The 19650-nt window shown below is 36.2% G+C and overlaps 1 protein-coding gene across 30 annotated transcripts in view; it reads right to left on the bottom strand.

The window, feature by feature from the left end:
- HDAC9 (histone deacetylase 9) overlaps positions 1-19650 on the bottom strand; it is a 914219-nt gene that overhangs the window by 344437 nt on the left and 550132 nt on the right. For all 30 annotated transcript variants that reach the window (XM_077998033.1, XM_028845978.2, XM_028845963.2 and 27 more), the window contains 4 exons: positions 19228-19343; positions 9198-9320; positions 5968-6181; positions 5281-5498 (listed from right to left, as the gene is read on the bottom strand). In XM_077998033.1, the coding sequence (XP_077854159.1) occupies positions 5281-5498; positions 5968-6181; positions 9198-9320; positions 19228-19343 (671 nt within the window). The remainder of the gene's footprint in view (positions 1-5280; positions 5499-5967; positions 6182-9197; positions 9321-19227; positions 19344-19650) is intronic.

The following is a 19650-nucleotide window of genomic DNA, read 5'->3' on the forward strand; positions in this document are numbered from 1 at the left end:
CACAGGCATGCATGCTATGTTTGTATGTGACCACAAGCATGAAAGGATATACTCTCTTAGGTCACTGTGGATGAATGGCTGGGGACAGGGAATGGGTATAAATCAAGAGGATTTCAGAGAATATATAACATTCATGTTAGAAAATTATGTCAAAAAGGAATAAAACAGATACTACTCAAATAAACAGTCAAATTCTCTTCCAAAACTAATGAAAGCTCTCCATTTGCTCAGATCCAGCATTTGAGCATAATTATATTCATGCCTTGCCTGTCAGAACATAACATCTACCTGTTTTAATAAGGGCAACACAGGACATCTGCTTGACCTCACATTCACTGGTCTTGTCTTAGATATATTTTTATTATGATAAAATAGGACTCATGTCAAAATGCCTAAGTATCACAGTAATAAATATATAATAAATACTTATATCTAGACTGAACCTTGGCATATATAAGATATCATCTCACGATTTATGTAAGTTTTTAAAAAAGTGTTGGCTGATAGCCAGTCATAGGAATGCACAAGATATTTATCACAGAGCATATATGAAAGAAAGAGAAAGAAAGGAAGAAAGCAAGAGAACAAGCGAGCCAGCAAGAAAGAAAAAGAAAGGGAGTGAGATATAATAAGAACAAGATAATCCAGAGAAGTAATTAACTCACGTTTTATTTCCTTAAAGTTATCAGTTTTCTTTCTCATGTCTCCTTTCTTAATACTTAGCACACTGTATTACTGTTTTTGTTTGTTTGTTTTGAGATGGAGTTTCGCTCTTGTGGCCCAGGCTGGAGCGCCATGGTAGGATCTCGGCTCACTGCAACCTCTGCCTCCCAGATTCAAGCCATTCTCCTGCCTCAGCCTCCCGAGTAGCTGGGATTACAGGCATGCACCACCACACCTGGCTAAGTTTCTGTATTTTTAGTAGAGATGAGGTTTCTCCATGTTGGTCAGGCTAGTCTCGAACTCCCCACTTCGGCTTATCTGCCGGCCTCGGCCTCCCAGAGTGCTGGGATTATAGGTGTGAGCCACTGTGCCCGGCCTGTATTACTGTTTATTTGAATAATTCAATCCCTGCTCCACAACCTGTAAGCTCCATGAGGACACCGAAGGCTGTTTTCTTAGTGCTTAAAACTGTGTCTGCACACAGTATTTAATGATTTGTTTAATGCATACATACATAGTTTAATAATTCATTAAGGTAAGTACTAAACAAAGTATAAATTTTCTTAAAATTTCTGCTCTTATGGATGTAATGGAATGAATATGAAAAACAGACATTAAAAAGTATTAATATTCTAGTTAAAATAGAAACAGGCATGAATTACTGCAATTCTATTAATACTATAACAGAGAAATAAAGAATAATGTTGTCAAGGGGATGGGCCATGGCAGAGATCTATGTCAAATTACCTCACAACAAAAATGCCTGAAGAGATTTTGAAAAATTTCTATATATCATTCAAATAGTGAAGTGACTAGAGATTTGCCCTTTTATTTTTTTAGGCAATGCTTAGAATACTTCTTTAAAATCATCAATATTCCTAAACAACTGTTATATAGTCTGTTTTAATCAATCACAGTTTTATTTCACCAGAAAAAAATCCTGTGGTAATATTTAAACTTGAAATGGGCTCAGGAGAAAATTACTAATACCTTATTACTTTTTGTTTGCTATTTTGTATTTGAGGGAAGTTCTACTTTAGAAACTCTTTTTCCCTCCACTGAGAAAAACAAGGTGTACTGGCAAAAGCATCAGTCTTCTCTTGATGCTGGTATAAAGAAACTCTTAATTTTTTGAAAAGGTTCTTCCACGGTACTTGGGAAAAATGATATAAATGAATGTGTAATGACATCATTGCACAAAATATTAATACCATATATTAGCAATAGAAATTGTTTAATGCATTTCTGATTTGTAAATGTCTCAGAAAACAAAAGATCAAATGTTGTAAGCCCTGATTTTTTTATGATTAAACTTCTAAAATACTTTCAGTGAAAAATAGAATATTCAAGCTACGAGCAGAGATAAATCATTCTGACAGGGTTTCCTCTCCAGCCTAGCACTCTTCTTTCTGACTCTCCCCATTAGTTACTGGCAGATATAACAGTATAAATACTATAAAAGCCCATTCCAGGGATATTTCTGCTAAGCCCTTGAACACATACACCATAACTATAAGAGGCAAATAATCTTACGACACACAAATATCCCACAAATATCCAAAATATGACAGTAAAGTATAAGGCAAGATGTAGGTAAATTATTTTGTATGATTAATAACAGTTACAATATATATTTACACTGAACATGAATATTTTATAAACATATTAAAATAATAGCAAGATATGAAAAACTCTTTCAAATTTAATAAGTCAATCACTGCATCACCTATGCCCCTAAAATTATAGCTTTGCTTCTAATTCTTCAGAAGATTATTAGTAACTCAAACACATTACTACAAATTTTATACCAGGAAGCCCATCATATTTAATCTGATACAGGTTTAGAAATAATCCTACTTATATTTTCTTGTTCCCACTTCATTTTTTCTCTAAATTCCTCAAAAAAGAACCATAAAAAGGAAATAAAAGAAGACATATTTAAATATGTCATTTGTATGTCGACATCTTCATGTGTGCCTGTATTTCCTGCTATAAGTATCTCAAGAGTAAGGACCATCGCTCCAATTTGAATGGGTTTCATGAAGGTTCATCCACGGAAATGGGGGAAAGTGACAAAATTTCTGTAGTGATTTCTTACTAATGGGCATTCTAAATGGTTAAATCAAGTATGTAGCAATATATTATACAGAAACATGTTAGCTTTGGGCATCTAAGTTATGAATCTGACCCAATGTGAAATAAATATCCTTGTCACCTCACGGAAGCAGGTGAATACTAGCCATTCACTTCTTAAGGGTTCTATTGTGAATATTTCAGAGTAAGGCACGGGTTTGATATTTTCTTTAATAAGCTTCCTCTCTGTCTTCTTAGACAACTGAGGGCAGGTAAAATATTTTCAAAATCTGGAGAATACCCAATGTGCATATGCCAACTTGATTAAACATATGGAATACATACTTGGAGAAAAGCCAACTGGCGACCTGCTTGAGTCATCTAAACACCCAAGCTGAGAGAGGTTAACATATAAAGATCAGCTTTGGACTTTGAAGTTTTCTGTTCTTCATTTTGCCTAATTAAGACAAGATTTAATAATCAAACCACTGTACAAACATGTACCTAAAAGTATAGGTTTGTTTCTAATTTGGGGAAGAATTCTTAACAGACTCAAAGGAATCAGCTCCACATGGGAAAAGGTCTCTGATAAGATTTGCTTTTCTCATTGCTAAAATGCAAATGCCTGCTTTTCATCTGAGTTTTATCCAGTGTGACTGAGGTTGGCATCCGCCTGTCAAAATCTCGAGTTTGATACTGAAAAGGAAAGATTCTGATATTAGCATACCATCTGAATCTGAAACGGTGGCAATTAGTTAATAAAAAACTATATTCCAAAATATTCTTAAAGGTATTCATAGAAACCATTTGTAGATCACAATTTCAAATGGAGTAATCTACCTACTTTACCATAGTAGAACATGTACATCCATGTGTTTCTAGGAAATAGAACTAAGCATGGCAGAAAAGCCCATCTACTATCTAATACTGGTTTTATAAACAAACCTAATTCCAGATCGAAACACTATAAGGCAAAAAATAAGATCCCTAATCTTCCCTCCCACATACATTTCTTGCCCTAAACAGTGGACAATTTTTCAAGAATACCTAATGATTTTAAGTTGTGCCGAAAGGCCACAAAACAAATAAACAAACCTAACTCTACCATAATATAGAAAACATAAGCAGAGTCACATACAAGTCAATGAGTATTATGCCATTAGTCAGAGAAGGAAACTGACTCTCTCCTGATGATACTGATTTGATATAAAATAATTTGATATGAAATAATTTGCTAAATTTAGAGAAGTGCTACAGCAATAAAGTAGGCATTATCTAATGACACATAAAGGATCTGCAATGTATCGTAAAAGGTTAGAGAGAGAGTTGCCCCTGCCAGCCACCCCATCTCTAGCACCCCAATCCCACACATACTTTTGCTACTTTGAGAGTAGCAAAGGGCTAGGCTGGAAAAATTTCTGTTCAGAAGCATGGTATCCAATCCATGCTTCCTTCATGGCTCTGCCCTTGTTACCAGGGAGGCCAAAAGAAGAGAAAAACTCCAGCAACACTTGCCATAAAACCAGCACGTGATGAAGATCCCTCTTCCCTACTGCCATTATAAAGATGATTAGGCGTCTGCCCATGAGAGTTGATTTTGTTTTGTTTTGTTTGTTTCTTATATCATGGTACAACAAAGTTATTACTAAGCCAGGTTATCCATTTATCAGTAAACAAACTATCAGTTTGCAATATAATGCCTCTCATGCCTCTGTAACATACTTGTAGATGATACAGCACAAAGGCAAGGGAATAGAATCTTAATACTCAGGACCTTAATATTTTCCAGGAATTTTCCAGGAATGAGAAGATGGTGCTTTTTTAAGCCTACCACAGCAAAGAGTAGTGGAAAAACTGTCCAGACCAGGTTCTTTAATATCATTTTGCTTACAAATTCATAGAAAATCCTTTACTGGCCTGTCTGATATTATGCTGCAATCACTGTTTCTTTGTAGTTGCCTCAGCAGGAGAGCTCCTAAGGATGTGGTATGGTACAGACATCCGCTGTCCATTTTAGCAACGTTAAGACTTCCAGGAAGAAATGATCACAAGTTTCTGAGAAACTACTCCAAACGCTTATTGGAATGAAGTGGGGCATATGCAAAATAAATGTAACATAGATGCATACAAGTTGCTGAGAAGTGCCTTACTGGCTAACCTTGGCCTATCTGCCATCACCTGTACAAACTTTTTGACATGTCAATGCACCACATTCAAGTCTGCCTCAAATCTTTTCTGCAACACTAAAAAATGAGGCTCCACATATATAGGCCTATATGGGGTTGTGTACCAAAATAGATACCTGATCATAAAAGATCTTGCAAATGTATCATCTCAATTTTGTACAAATGTCTCATGAACATAATGGTGGTTAAAACACTGATATTGTGATGCTGTCCTTGAGCCAAGAAAGCAGGCTTAGGATGATCACATCCTTTTTGCTGTGACTCCCATCAACATTCCTCTTATATACCCATATCAGTGAAGAGATCCCCAATTTCCAAACCAGCGGTTAGAACATTTTGACTTGGCTTGGAGGCTTACTTTGTTCATGTGGATTTGCTGCTGGTATTGTTTCTGCTTCTCCAAGAATTGCTGGTGTTGCTGTTGAATGACCAGCTGAGCCAAAGTGCTCTGAGGCAAAGGTGCAGACTGGGTTCGGTTCAGGGGTCTGTGACGGGGCAATTTGTGGGTACCTCTAATGCCAGGTGAAATTCTCTCTTTTGTTGCCAAGGGAGACTGAGGATGTAAGGGAACGCCACCTGAAAAAAAAAAAATACATGTATATGTGTGTATACACACACACACATACACACACACACGCACAATTTTAAGAAAAGATAAGAAGCCAAAGAAAACAGATATATGGTATAAACTATAAGAAAATTAGTGAATTAGTCATGCTACCAGGCAAACAACAGAAGGTGTGGTCAAAAGGTCAGGTGTGGGAAGAGAGAAATGTCAGGGCATTGGACAGGTACGCATCTGACCATACAACTCACCAGTCTAGTCTGGTATGAATAAAGGTTAAATGAGGTGAGTCCTCCTACCCCAGTTGGATCTGAAGGAATAAATAGAGGTGATAGCCTTTCCCACAGTACCAGGTATCAGGGAGACTTTTGTATAGCACTGTGGATCTCTATCAGGGTCTTAAGTAAAAGAGACATTATCCTGGATCACTAATAAAATAAAATCCTAAAATGATCCGCAAAAGGTGCCATAATGAATTACCAGCTACAAGAAGCTTTTGCTGTCGCATTTGTTCTTTCAATAATAGATGCTGCAGGAGAGCCTGGTGGCTGCTGTTGGGCGGCTTTCCCTCTAAAGTAACATGAGGGTGGCTGGAAGACGCAGGGATGCTGCCCCCGTACTGCCCAGGCAGAGGAACACCTTGCCTAAGCGTCTGCGTCTCACACTTCTGCTTTTCTTTGAGTGAATTCGAAGCCTGTGTTGAGAAATAACAAAGATGTTAATCCTCTTTCATCCATGTGGGTCACTGGGTCTCTACATCATTAGACAAGTTTCCTATGCCGTAGCTTCCCAAAACAAAAGCCCCATCTTACCCAATGGCTGAGCCGGGAAAATGGACCTTTTCAACTAACTCAACTCAATAAAGAAGAAATAAAAATAGGGTTGGAGCACTGAAGACGATTTAATATTGTCATTGTATTGAACATAAAAAGTTTTTTAAATTAAAATCAGAAGTGATGCTACGTACACAATTTTAGGTGGAAAGAATAAATTCAAGAGATCTATTGTACATGATGACTACAGTTAATAACAATATATTGTACACGTGAACATTTCTGAGAGAATAGATTTCCAGTGTTCTCACCATAAAAAATAAGTATGTGAGACAATGCATATGTTAATTAGCTTAAGTCACTCTACAATGTATACATATATCAAATCATTATGTTGTAAACCACAAATTATGTACCTTTTATGTGTCAATAAAAAAAAACAAAAAAATGCTTATTTCAGGCTTAATAAGTGGAAAGTACATTTCTAAAATATTTTATACACTGTTTAAGTTAAAGGCATACTGGAAAGGTAAAATTTATTCAAAGACTATATCATGGGGATTAAGAAGCTGGAGATAAGATGGACTGTAATTTTGGAGTTGCAAGCAAAAGGAACAATTTACCCTTTCTCTACATGGCTTCTAATAATTTCACAGAGCTGTAAGTGTCCAATGTTTAATTTTTAAAATTAAATTCTTAAAATAACCCAATGAAAGGAGGTAAAAATATGCAGAAATTTGATTTAAACAGTTTATATTAATTCATAACAGATCCCCAAATCTCTAAATATTGAAAATGACATTCCAGATATTTTGTATAATAAACTACAAGTGAAATAAGATATCAAATAAAAATGCGATTAAGAACTTGAAATGTATGATAACACAGTAATAAGGCAATAATAATTATATCATCAATAGCAATAATGAATTATCCTATTCAAATGATTTAATGAATGGTGGTCATTTTGCTATTACAAAAGCAGGACTCTAATACCTCAAAATTATGTGGCATGTTTCTTTTCAAAACTCAAGTTTCATCTTTCAAAATTGCTGTGCACCAGGGAGGCGAAGCAATTTTCAGCGATGGAGAAATTGAAGGACAAAGAGGTAAGTGGTTTGTCTGAGTCACACAGCAAGTCAATGCAATGTTTAATCTAGAAGTGATTCCTTGTCCTGGCCTCTTTTCCTTAAAATTTCCCAGTATTCAGTGGAGAAATGGAATACTAGAGATCCCGTTGGCAAAGCAATGCTAAACTTGAAAAATTAATTGTGATGGCCTCATCCACACCAAAATGGAAGCAAAGAAAAATGAAACTTTAATCCAAACCACATTGGTTTATTCATCCAATGGTACCAAATCGTATTACCTTTGAAAGATTAAATGGTCTGGCTTTAGTACTTGGTCCTTTGGGAAAAAATTTTCCTTGACCACATTAAAAGTGGTACATGTGTGAGTTATTGAGAGGAGTGGCTTAGAACATACAAAAATAAGTAAAAATAAAATGCCTATTCATGTGTCATAAGAAGTTTTTGGGTTTATATTTACTTATCGTTAGAAAAGATAGGAAATAGAAACAGAAGGAAAAATAATTTTTAATTAGTGATAACTGTAAAATATTATCTGTGAATATTTATTTTTAGTTTCATTCCTAATTCCTTTTTTGTTTTTCATTTCATTTACAAATGTTTCATGTGGAATTTTAAGAGCATAGCTGAATTCAGTATTTTCAATGCTTTCTTTTATAATCCCCAGATATAGGACGACATCCAAATTTTGTTTTTTCCTCATTGGTATAAGAAGAACACAGTACCATATAAAATGACACTATAGTCTATTGACAATACCAGAGATAATAAGATATCTCTTAGATTGATTTTAAAATACGTATTGAAACTATGTATTGAACATACACATGAACTTGACACATTCTACTCAGTGGAAGACTTGAAGGTAAGGATTGGCCAAATTGGTGATGAGAGTTGGAATAAATTTTTCTCTAAACCTAATGTATCATATGACCCCTGTATGCATACAATTTAATTAACATTTCAGAGATGAATTATTCTGGATAAGGCCCACACATTTTTTACAACTAAAACTGATACGGTTTTAGGGAATATGCATAGAATAATTATTGCCATCTTCTGCTAGTATGACAATAACATTTCAAGTTTAGCACTGCTTTGGCAAAGAGATCTCTAGTATTCCATCTTCTCTGCTGAGTACTAGGAAATTTTAAGGCAGAGGCCAGGACAAGGAATGACTTCTAGGCCTCCATGTAACACTATGATACAGTGACTGCTTTCTTCCCGAAAGAACCTATTTCAGTTGTCAGGACTTTTAAACTAATTGATTCACTTTGAATCTTCTGGGAATAGTTTAATATTTTTCTTAGAGGTTTTCCAGATACATATTCGTCAGTACCAGAGAGTCAGTAACTTAAATTCCCAAAATAAAGTCATTCACAAAATAAATTCTATAAACATATGCTACTGTGCTTTCGAAGCTGTACCTCTCAGCACTGCCCTGGCTTGTGTTCCAGGTCTGCCACTTACTGGCTCTGTGCTCTTGTGCTTTGAAACTCTCCAAGTCTCAGCTTCTCCTTCTGTAAAAACGTGGGCTGTAATCTCTGTTTCACAGGATGGCTGTATGGAGCTATTAAAATAATATATCTGGAAAGTGCTTTTTTAAAAGCTATAAACCATTATACAAATGTTAGTTATTATTTTTACATATGATTATGTGAAACCAGGATAATTCTGATTTGAAATTAGACTGAATGTCTTTGAACAACACAGCAAATAGCAAACAGTGAAGGAGATGCTGGCTCTGTCAAGTTTTTCTAAAGTCTAAATATATAAAACATGAAAGAGAGTTCCCCTATGAAGAGATACTGCTTGGGTTGATTTAGGCTGATGCTGTGCAATGACTTACATTGAGCTGGGATGGCACTGCGGGAAGCCCCAAGGTAATGTTGGGCAAAGAAGGAGAGGTATAAAGACTTAGCAGGTTCATGGAATCTTCGTGAATTAGAATGCGTTGCTGTGAAACCATTTGCTGTTAAAAAAAAGAGGAGAGTCTCAAAATACCACAGTATCACAAATTTTACTGTAAAATGTTCTCATTTCAGAAAATGGGCCTTACCATAATTAAGAAAAGATTTTAAGTATTTATTTCATGACTTCTGTATCCAAAAGTTATAATGTAAAATTTAAATAAAAAATTTCTTCCTAAGACATCGTTATCAAATCTGAATAAAAGGCATCTATGTTCATTTTTTGCAAATTCATTTATAAAATTCTGGCTATACAAAATACGGTCAGCATGTTTGTCATCTGCTGATAAAGTACAATGATAAAATTGCATAATTCTGATTAGTATGTCTACTTCTTTTGTATTACTCAGTGAAAAAAAATATGTATATAATGCCAACAGTCATTATCTTCATCTGATTCTTCATTTAATGTCATTTTATTGATGGGAAAACTGACCCAAGAAAAATCTTAGATGAAATATCACCATATAGGTCTTCCATAGTAATCACATCTTTTTTACTATAAACATTTATGAATAGACAATTCTGTGTGGTGTATTTTTAGATCATTCATATTCAGAAACTAAAGTAAATGTTAAAATGTTACGAGCCCTATGCCACAATAGCCTTCATTTACACTGAAATACCCTGAATGTTTTGGCATCACTGTGCTTTTTACAACAAATACCTTTTTTAATCCATTACTAAGAGTCATGTTTTCCCACATGTGGCCTAATATGGTTGCTTGAATTACATTTTCTGTTTAACTCTTGCTTCCCTCCCAGAAGTTTTATACAATAAGAGTTACAAAGGTCTTATTAGACCAAGGAACTCTGGCCTGATATGGTCCCCAAGGGAACAACATCCCTGAAAAAGAATACTCCATGTAACAGTATGACACAGTGACTGCTTTCTTCCCAAACAAAAAGCATATGGGACTCCAATAATAGACCACCTCCAAGAGGGATATTGCACACACGGGCTTTGACTAAAGTAAATATAATAACTTGTCAAGCATGTTTGGGGGAGCTGTAGATTTTCCCCTGGACAAACCTGGGATATCAATTAACTGGGGAAAATATCATGTGCTAATACAATGCAACCTCAGAATGTCACTGAAGAGTGATGCACCACCAAAACACAGGATGTTATTCCAAAACATCATCTCAATCATACGTTTGTTTGGAGATGAGTCCTAGTCTTAACATAATAAGAGCACAGGGTTAAATGTGGAGTTTTCTCATTGCAACTTGGAACTCAAAGCTAGTTCAGATTTTGTTACTTCTCAAAGGAACATGTCAGATATTTGTGCATGAAAATCAAGAGGTATGTTGATAGCAATAACATTACATTGACTTTATATGTAGCCCTTTAAAAAATTAGATGTCTAAGTGACATAGCATAAAGATTATTGGGAAAGATTTTAAAATTACAATGTGTGAGACTGCAATTTTATTTTATGAGCTATCAGACAGAGTTGCATACTTGCTATAAACAAAAAGGCAAGCTACTCTTTTACTCATATAAATAATAAGCTTTTCATGAAAATTTTAAGTATAGAATACATACCTGAACAAGAACAAAAGGAACATATAAGGAAGCAAAAATATTTTAACTAGCTTATTGGCAGTAAATAGTGATTTAAAATAAAAGGATATGTTATTCACTTATCTGTATTCATTGGAGAGAAAATAAGTGTGGAAAAATATGCATTTTAAATAGTGCATAATATTCATTCAAGGTTGTATCTGCTTCTCACAGCACTGAGATACGGACTAAGGGATTTGACATGGACTGGGAGAATGGCACAAAAAATACCATGGACCTCACAAAAGAGTTTTTTCTTTGTTTCCCAGAGAGAATTTCTGTGATATCCTCCCACCTCATCACAGGAACCAGAATTAAACTAAAATGAGAAATAGATATCTTCTCAGACGTAATAATGGCAGCAACACACTGGCTCCTCACACTGGCTTTGACTAAAGTGAAGAGATGTGGGGACAGTCTTACTCTGGGATTGCAGATCTTTGTAGTTTCCTATAAAACTTGAGTGGCTCCATTTCCTCTGGCAGTGTACTGATATTCCGCACCTACCATGGTGCCCTGGGCCAGAAATTTTGTAGGTTAACCTGTTCTTCACAGGCACTCTCAAGCTACCATTATGCTCATGCTGTCAATGAGGAAACTGAGTCATTTCCCCAATTTTGCTTCCATGTGGGACCAGCAACAAAACCTTTAAACTGACCAAGACTATGAGATTTGTTGACAGCTGCTGCTACAGGGAGTACGACTCTGCAGCCACTGCCGGAAGACAGGGGAACCAGAGAAAAGTAGGGAGAATGCTGGTAGCTTTGGAGGAGAAGAGGAGCAAACTCAGGCTCTGAGGCTCATGGCAGGAATAAAAGAGTGCAACTGGGAGTCCGGGGTTGGGCACAAGAAGAAAGCTCCAGCAACTTTATAAATGTCAGGATGTTCAAGTCATGGAGACAATTCTTGATGAAGTAAGGACGATTCTGTGTCCCCCACATCTGTTAGGCATAGTTGGTTCTTCCCAAAGACTCTTAACCAGTATGTCGTCTCATAGAAACTTTAGGGACCCGGACATTGCTTAGCTTATCTCCTTGGATTACAGATAAGGAAACAGGCACAGCATCTATGTAGACTTTCAAGGTCTAGAATTACTTCAGAGAATTGAAAAACAATTTCCCTCGAATTATTTTCTTTAAATATAGCTTTCCTCAACTATGCTTTTTGATCGGAGCAGTCTATCTGTTCCACGTTTATCTCTTAATAAGACCTGGAGCCATAGTCTACACTGCTAACTGAGTACAGACACACTTGAAAGTCAGACTAACAGATTGGGAGGAGTGCCATTCACCTGACACAATGAAAGATCCTGACCAGCATTCTTGCAAGGCAGGAAGACCATCCCACCTTAGCATTGCGGTGAGCTCACAAGTGTTTTCAGGCAAAGCCAGGATTTTTCCAAGAAGCAGTTTTGAATCTGGCCCAGCCCTTAAATCAGTGCTTTGCTATGATGCCAGTACTTCGCCATTTAGAACATGGGAATGACGGTTTTAATCTGAAAATTTTTCAGAACCAAAATTTTTTATTGTGGTTAGATAAAATGAAAATAGTAAATGTATGAATGGCTATTGTTTAACCTTCACAAAACAATTAATGAATAACTTCTTTGTGTTAGATTAATGGTGCTGGGTGCTAGGCGTACAAGATGTCCTATAAAACACCAATTCTTGTGGTAGTTAGCTGCACAGAAAAGTAAAGAACTAACTCTTTGACTTGTGATAATTACTGTAATTAGAGGAAGGAGCATTATGTTAGGACATGAGATGTGAAATGGGCCAAATGCTGGGGTAGGGGTGGCCTACTCACATTTTACTAAGGCTTTTCAAAATCTTATTTAATTTCTCTCCTGTTATGTCAATAGGAGGGGCATCTCATAGATAATATTTGTAGTTCAAATGAATACAAAACACATAGACTGAAACATTATGTCTCTCAATAGAACTATTTATGTGGAATTGAAATTAAGCCACTGACTTAAATTAAAAGACTCAAGAATCTCTTCCAAAAGGGACACTGGCTAAAATTAGAAAAATAGACAATGTCAAATGTTACAGGGATTTAGAAAGGTAAAAACTCTCATGTATTCTTGGTGGGACAGTAGTCTGGTATAGCAATTCTGTTGAACTATAAACCAAAATAATTATACTGTATACCATATGACCCAGTGATGGCTCTGCTGGGAATTCTAACTTCGAGAAATTCTCTCATTAAGTTGTAGGATGATAGGACATGGTATATATTGAAGGGCACCAGGACATCTACCTCAGGAATCAGTATGTGGCAGCACCCACCATGGATTTTTATGGTGATTGAAAGCATACCATTAGATTTCTGCATCCATAAAGACACAGTGTCTGGATCTAAAAACACATGCTTAGTGATAAAAGCAAGAAAATGGAATGATACGGATACCATTGTGCCATTTATATCCCATGAAAACCCATGGATGCAAAGTAAAAAATATATATAGTGTAAAAATTTGTATAAACAAGAACACAGGAGAGAATGATGCCTACGGGAGCAAGGAAAATGAAAGTGGGGAAAGGAGATGGAGAGAAAGAACCAAGGAAGGAGGGAGGGAAGCAGGGAAAAAAGGAGGAAGGGAAAGAGAGGAAGATAAACAAATACTTTTCTTAATCTTAAGAAGACAAAAAAGTCAATGATAGCCCTTGACAGAATGCTAGTAATACTAGTTATGTAAATAATTACTTACTTCTCCTTTTTTTTTTTTTTGACAGGATCTTGCTCTGTTGCTCAGGCTGGAGTGCAGTGGTGTGATCAAGGCCCACTGTAACTTCAAACTCTTAGGCTCAAACTCCCAGCTAATGTTTGTTAGGTTTGTGGGGTTTTTTTCTTTCTTTTTTTTTTTTTCCCTGTAGAGACAGGGTCTTTCTATGTTACCCAGGCTGGTCTTTAAACTTCAGGCCTCAAGTTATCCTCCTACCTCAGCCTCCCAAAGTGCTGAGATTATAGGTGTGAGCCCCCATGCCCGGCCAATAATCACTCACATTTTAAAAAGCTCAGAAAATGTGTATATAGAATTTTCAGTTTACTGTATGTTCCAAATTATGTACAATATGCATGAGAATCAGAAAAAGAAAAAATATATATATACACACAGAATTTTGGTGAGGAGCAGCCTGGACTTGTGAAACGAAGTCTGGTCTAAGTCTCTTATACTTGAGCTCTCCCACTCATGGCTTGTAACCCTGGGCAGCACCCAGCTTCCCCAGACTTCAGAACCTTCAGCCTGAGACTGAAGCACCTCTGCCCAGCTCTATCAGGTAACATGTGAGTCTATTGGAATGGCATACAGGAAGACATGCCTATGAGTGTCAACCAGCTTTGGCTTACAAGGTCCCAAGTCCCTGAATCCAGGTTATCTAAAAAGAATATAGCCACGTTTTAAAAAAGAAAAGCCTCTTAATCATTTAACATTTGCCTATGGTTTTCATGGGATTTTTAGAGATTGTGTTTATTTTCTACTATTCTTTCAGATAGCTCATAGAAAATTAAAATCTCCATGTAGTTAAAAAAAATTGTTCAAGCAGTAGAATCTCTCAAGTTTCCATTTTACTGGACACCCAAGAAGGTGTTACTATAAAATGGTGAGACATATTGTGAGACCAAAAAACAAAAAAACAAAAAAAAAGAAAAATCATTTGACAGAGTTTGCTTAGCATTTGAAAGGCACTGATGTTTTGTTAAAGATCTTGCTTTAAAATATTGACTCATGTTATTCCTAGTAAATGATTATTTTGTCATAGCAACCTCCTTTCCCTGAGTCGGGGGTGGGGGGAACGTGTTTTATTTGCTGCTATCTAAAACCACAGCTCTACACCCACTCAGAAGGGAGCATAACATTTACAGCAAATGTCACAACAACTATTATGAAACAACAGGCAGATGAGTCATGTGAGATTGGGGCAAAACAAGTGACATTACAGATGATTTTAGAACACTTAACCTTATTATTAGAATCCTTTTTTAAAAGCATTTGTATCTGCTGGAAAGTTTATTTTAAAAAATAGCATAGCAGAGACAGCCACTAATGTTCAACTAGAAATAAACCAGCAGCTTGGCTACCGTTAAAATAGCTATCAAATAAATCTACTGAATCTAAAGTAATAGTGTTGATATCCATGGAAACATATTTGAACCCACAGGCCCACAGTATTAACAATAAAGTAACTAGATAGGTAAAGACATCTTTGACTGGAGTTGGAAATAGAAACCCTTGAGGTTTCAGCTCCCCAACCAAGTTTACAAATGAGTAAAGCAAGTAGCTCCAACAATCTGAGTTCTGGGACTGAGCATATGTAGGAAATAGAAGAAATGGAACAGAAGTGGTCAGAGCAGATGGAGACTCACTCTCACATGAGAGCTGCTGGCTTGAAGACAAACATGCTAATGAGTTTTCCCTACCAGGAGTCAGCGTTGATAATAACAACAAAAAGTGAACTTGTTCCGAACTTCATAATTTACCACCTGCCTTCCAAACACTGATTCCTTAGAACAAAGCTGCTAGTGTAGGTATTACGGTACTCCCTTCTCCTAGATCAGGAATCTGAGGGTCAGGGGAAGTCGCTTGACCATTGACGATAAGGTAGCTGGTTTTGGAGCCAGGTTCAGGCCGAGTCTTCTGAATGGAACACCTATACATTCCACTACAATGTGCTATTCTCTGAACCTCAATTTATGAGTAAATTCTCCTCCTACTTCTGTCTACCCTTTATCTAAATTAGGCAGGACATGTGAATTACAAGATAGAAAATTTTGTTTTCATCTAGGGCTCAAGATCTTTAGATACAGCCGGACTTTCCTACTTCTGAAGCAGCACAATGGGATAGAATCCCATTCATTTACACGGGCTCTGAAACAATTAGGTGACATGCTTTTCTACTTACAGGCCATGAAATAAAGACTTCAGTCAAATATACACTATTTTAATAGGAAAACTCACCAGTGTTCCTTAAGCCAAAATAGTAGAATAAACCTATTTTGTAAACGGTAAAGTATGCAACCATTTTTTTAGAGTGCAATATATTATGCAAATAATTCATGCCCCCAAAATATTTGTTGCTATGAAGTCCCGTACTACTATTAATCTTAGGAGACATCTGTAAAAATCATCCTAAATTCTAAATGATGGTTACTCAAGTATGGCTGAGAAATTTTTTTTCTCTTTTCTCCAGTTTGGGTGGAAACATTTAGTGCTAAAAAGCTACGATATTAACTTGCTGACAGTCTCAGTCTAAATTCCGCTGTCTCCTCACCTATCGAGAATGAATTACACTACAGATCTCTGTAAATGCAATACAGCAGAAAACCACATGTTAGCCATCAGGGTTGCATTTTTTGTTCTGGGCCACAGAGAGGCTACTCATCAGTGCATAAAGGTCTGCCCACCTGGCCTTTTGGATCATAGTTCAGGCACACAATTAATTCATTATGAGGTAAGTCACTGCTTGCTTTTGAACTCGTCTTTCCAGATTTGGAGGTGAATGTCCTGTCACTGACCTGAAGAAATACCTCTACCCTTTTAAACTCCATTAAATCACATTTCCTTCTGTTTTGTTTTGTTTTTCTTTTTTTAATGGTGGGGCTGAAAGGAAAGGTTTGCAGTGAGAGAATACGTTCAACAATTAGTTGAAAACCTAGGGTACCTAAACAGATGATTTGTGGCAAGTTATGGCTTTAGAAATATAAAACAAATTAAAACAGTATAAGCAAAATCTTGTATTTAAATTCTTTAACAATGTATACTTCTTGGTTGTTCCAATATGTTGTACTAAATACTATATGGACATATATATGTATTTACAATGAAGGAATATATGTATCTTGTTTGGTAACTATCAAATCATGTTTTCCCCCTTCTTCCTTTCTGAAAGGTAATCATCATGCTAAATTTTGTGTTCATCACTCTCTTGCCTCTTAAAAATATACTATTATGACGTATTATCAAACAAAGTACTGTATTACCGTTTCTGAACCTAGTAAAATGCTCCCTTGTTGTAAGTGGTCTTCTGAAACACTGCAATGACAATGCATTTCTCGGAACCAAACATGCTGCTGAATGTAGTCTAGTGTGTTGTTTTCATTTTTCAATGGCACAAAATCCATTCAGGGACTGATTAGAACCCAGATCCTTTGGTGTTTTTGTAATTACTAAGAATTACATTCTTCATACTGAGAGATAATGACAATCTAAAGTTTTTTGAAAAAAAAAATTGTAAACAAGTTGTTCTTTTCCTGGAAATTTACTAAATAGTTGCAGAGAATGGATCAATATCCAAGTATAACTGCACTAACAAAAAGATGCTATCTACAACTAATAATCCAATAACTCTACTTATGTCTCTGGTTACAAATATAAACAAAGTATTTATTCCATCTGCTATCATGTTTTTGAAAGGATAATGAAAAAGAGAAAGAGGGGTAACAGGATAGTAAGTAAGAAATAGATGTGGGACTGCAGACCATGTAGAGGCCAGAATTACTATTCTTTAAATAGCTGAAAATGGTCATAAATGACAGCATCTAGATATTTTGCTCATGTTCCTTGGAAACTTATTTGAGGGAAATTTTTGAAATCTAGAAGGAAGGTATATTCCCTTGGGGAGGAGGCGGTTGCTTTGCTTTGTGCAGACTCCCAATGTGCGAACTACAAATGTGGGGCCATGATAAGTTAACAGCTTGAGGTTATGTGATCTGGGCTACAAATCTACACAAGGACTAGCTTGTTGTTAAGACTTCTGAGAGAGAGGATCTGCCCTCTGCTCTGCTCCACATCAGACAGCCCAGGGCAGGGGGGTCGGGGCGGGCGGGGGTGCGGACAGAGCAGTCAGAGGGGCAGTCAACTCACCAATGTAACATAGATATGGGCCTCTGGGGTGTCAGCTTAGTGTTTGCAGGGTCTCCTATTAGATTATCCTCCTTGGTTGGTACTAGGCTTTATCTTCTATCTCTTGAGTTTCTGAAGCCCTGAAAACCAAAGCTCAAAACTCAAGTGTGCAAATGTGCCTAGAGCAAAACTGACTTTGCTGGCTTCAGTCCTTTGCTCATCAGAGACAACTTCTGGATTTCTGCCTTCATATATTCTGACCTGATAATTTCATAACTTATAAATAATTTATTATACATATGTATGTTTGTGTTTGTGTGTATAAAACATATGAAATTACACAGCAACAGCTGTACAGAGACATTTCTATCAGTCAAAATAACTATTTAAAATCAACTGGGCTGCCTCAGGAGACAGTGAAGTGAGCTCCCTATAAGCAGAAGCATTCTAACAGAGGCTGGATAATCACATGGCAGAAAAGCTATGGAGATGATCCAAGAATAAGAGACTTGACCAGTCCCTTTCTGTCTCAAGGTACCATGACTCTATAAAATATAAAGAAAGAAGCATGTTATATATCAGAAGTTAACACACCAGCTCTCCTTGTACAGAGCAATGCACAGTGAAGAAGGCATAATAACAGAAACAAAAATAAGGCTTTCAGTCAATTGTTGATGACTTCAAAACAGGTGATTTCATGAGTGGCTATTTTCAGACTCTTGCCTTTGATACCCAAATACAGAAACTACATAGACAAATTCTTGATGACTTTTATATGAGCTTTCCTTTTAGTCTTGTATCATTGGTTACACTAAATCATGTGTTACATTAAACTAGTATCCTTTAATATGTCATTCTTCAAACATAGAGTTCATATCTTGCCCATGTTTATATCCCTACTGTGAGGCAAAATGACTTGAATATAGCAGGTGCCCAAAACATGTTTGCTCAGTGAAGCTTTACACCCTTCAACTATCATACTGCAATGATTTTTCATCACTTTTCAGTTCAAATGGATAAAATCCACCTCGCTAGGTTCTTCTTCTGAGAGGCCTGTAGGAGTTGGTTTTACTTACTGATGTGTCTACTCACATCGGCATAACCAATAACCAAGCACTGAGGATCACTAAAACTGTTTGACTGAGGATTACATTTCAATATTCTTCAAGCCTGGATTGCCTTCCAAACATCTCTGGTTGTCTGATTTATAAATAAGATCAAGTTTACTGAATTCTACACATTAAAAAAAATCTGTAAGAAAAAATTGATATTTATGTCAGCTAATAAACATCAATTCATTTCTTATAGGTTTATAATATTTACATTAGTTAGTAAATACCAATTTTTTTCAATTGGTTTACAATATGTGGAACTGAGTAAACTTGAATTCATAAATATCATTTGGATATTAAAGGACAACTCAGAAATATCACTTTGTATTAGGTAGCTAATCAGAAATTCAATTTTTAAAAGAAACAAAATAAAAAGGGTCTTACCTCAGCATGAGGGGTAGGGGGCAAAACTGAAGTCTCATTTTCAGTAACACTTCCAGTTGGCCCGTTGTTTGGTGAACTGGGACCAGAGCCTGGAGAACTGCTACTGACTGAGGATTCTGAAAAATATTGTGAAGTACAAATGTATTCATGAGGAACATACATTGATGAACTTTAGTTAGTGCAACATGTAACACTGGGCATGTAATTTTCCCCCAATGTAAATGCAAGCACTATTTCATGAAATAGAAAGAACTAAAAATTTCTGAAGTATCTCTGAATTTTCATACCACTTATTCTCCCTTTGTTTTCATGGCAAAACATACAACATAGTATTCAACAGTTTCTAAATAAGTAAAGATATCCAGTTAGAGGGGGTCACAGGAGCTTTGAATGAGAAAAAAAAAAAGAAGGTAATCTTTTCTT

Source organism: Macaca mulatta, chromosome 3, assembly GCF_049350105.2.
Source record: "Macaca mulatta isolate MMU2019108-1 chromosome 3, T2T-MMU8v2.0, whole genome shotgun sequence".
NCBI classification, from domain to species: Eukaryota; Metazoa; Chordata; class Mammalia; order Primates; family Cercopithecidae; genus Macaca; species Macaca mulatta.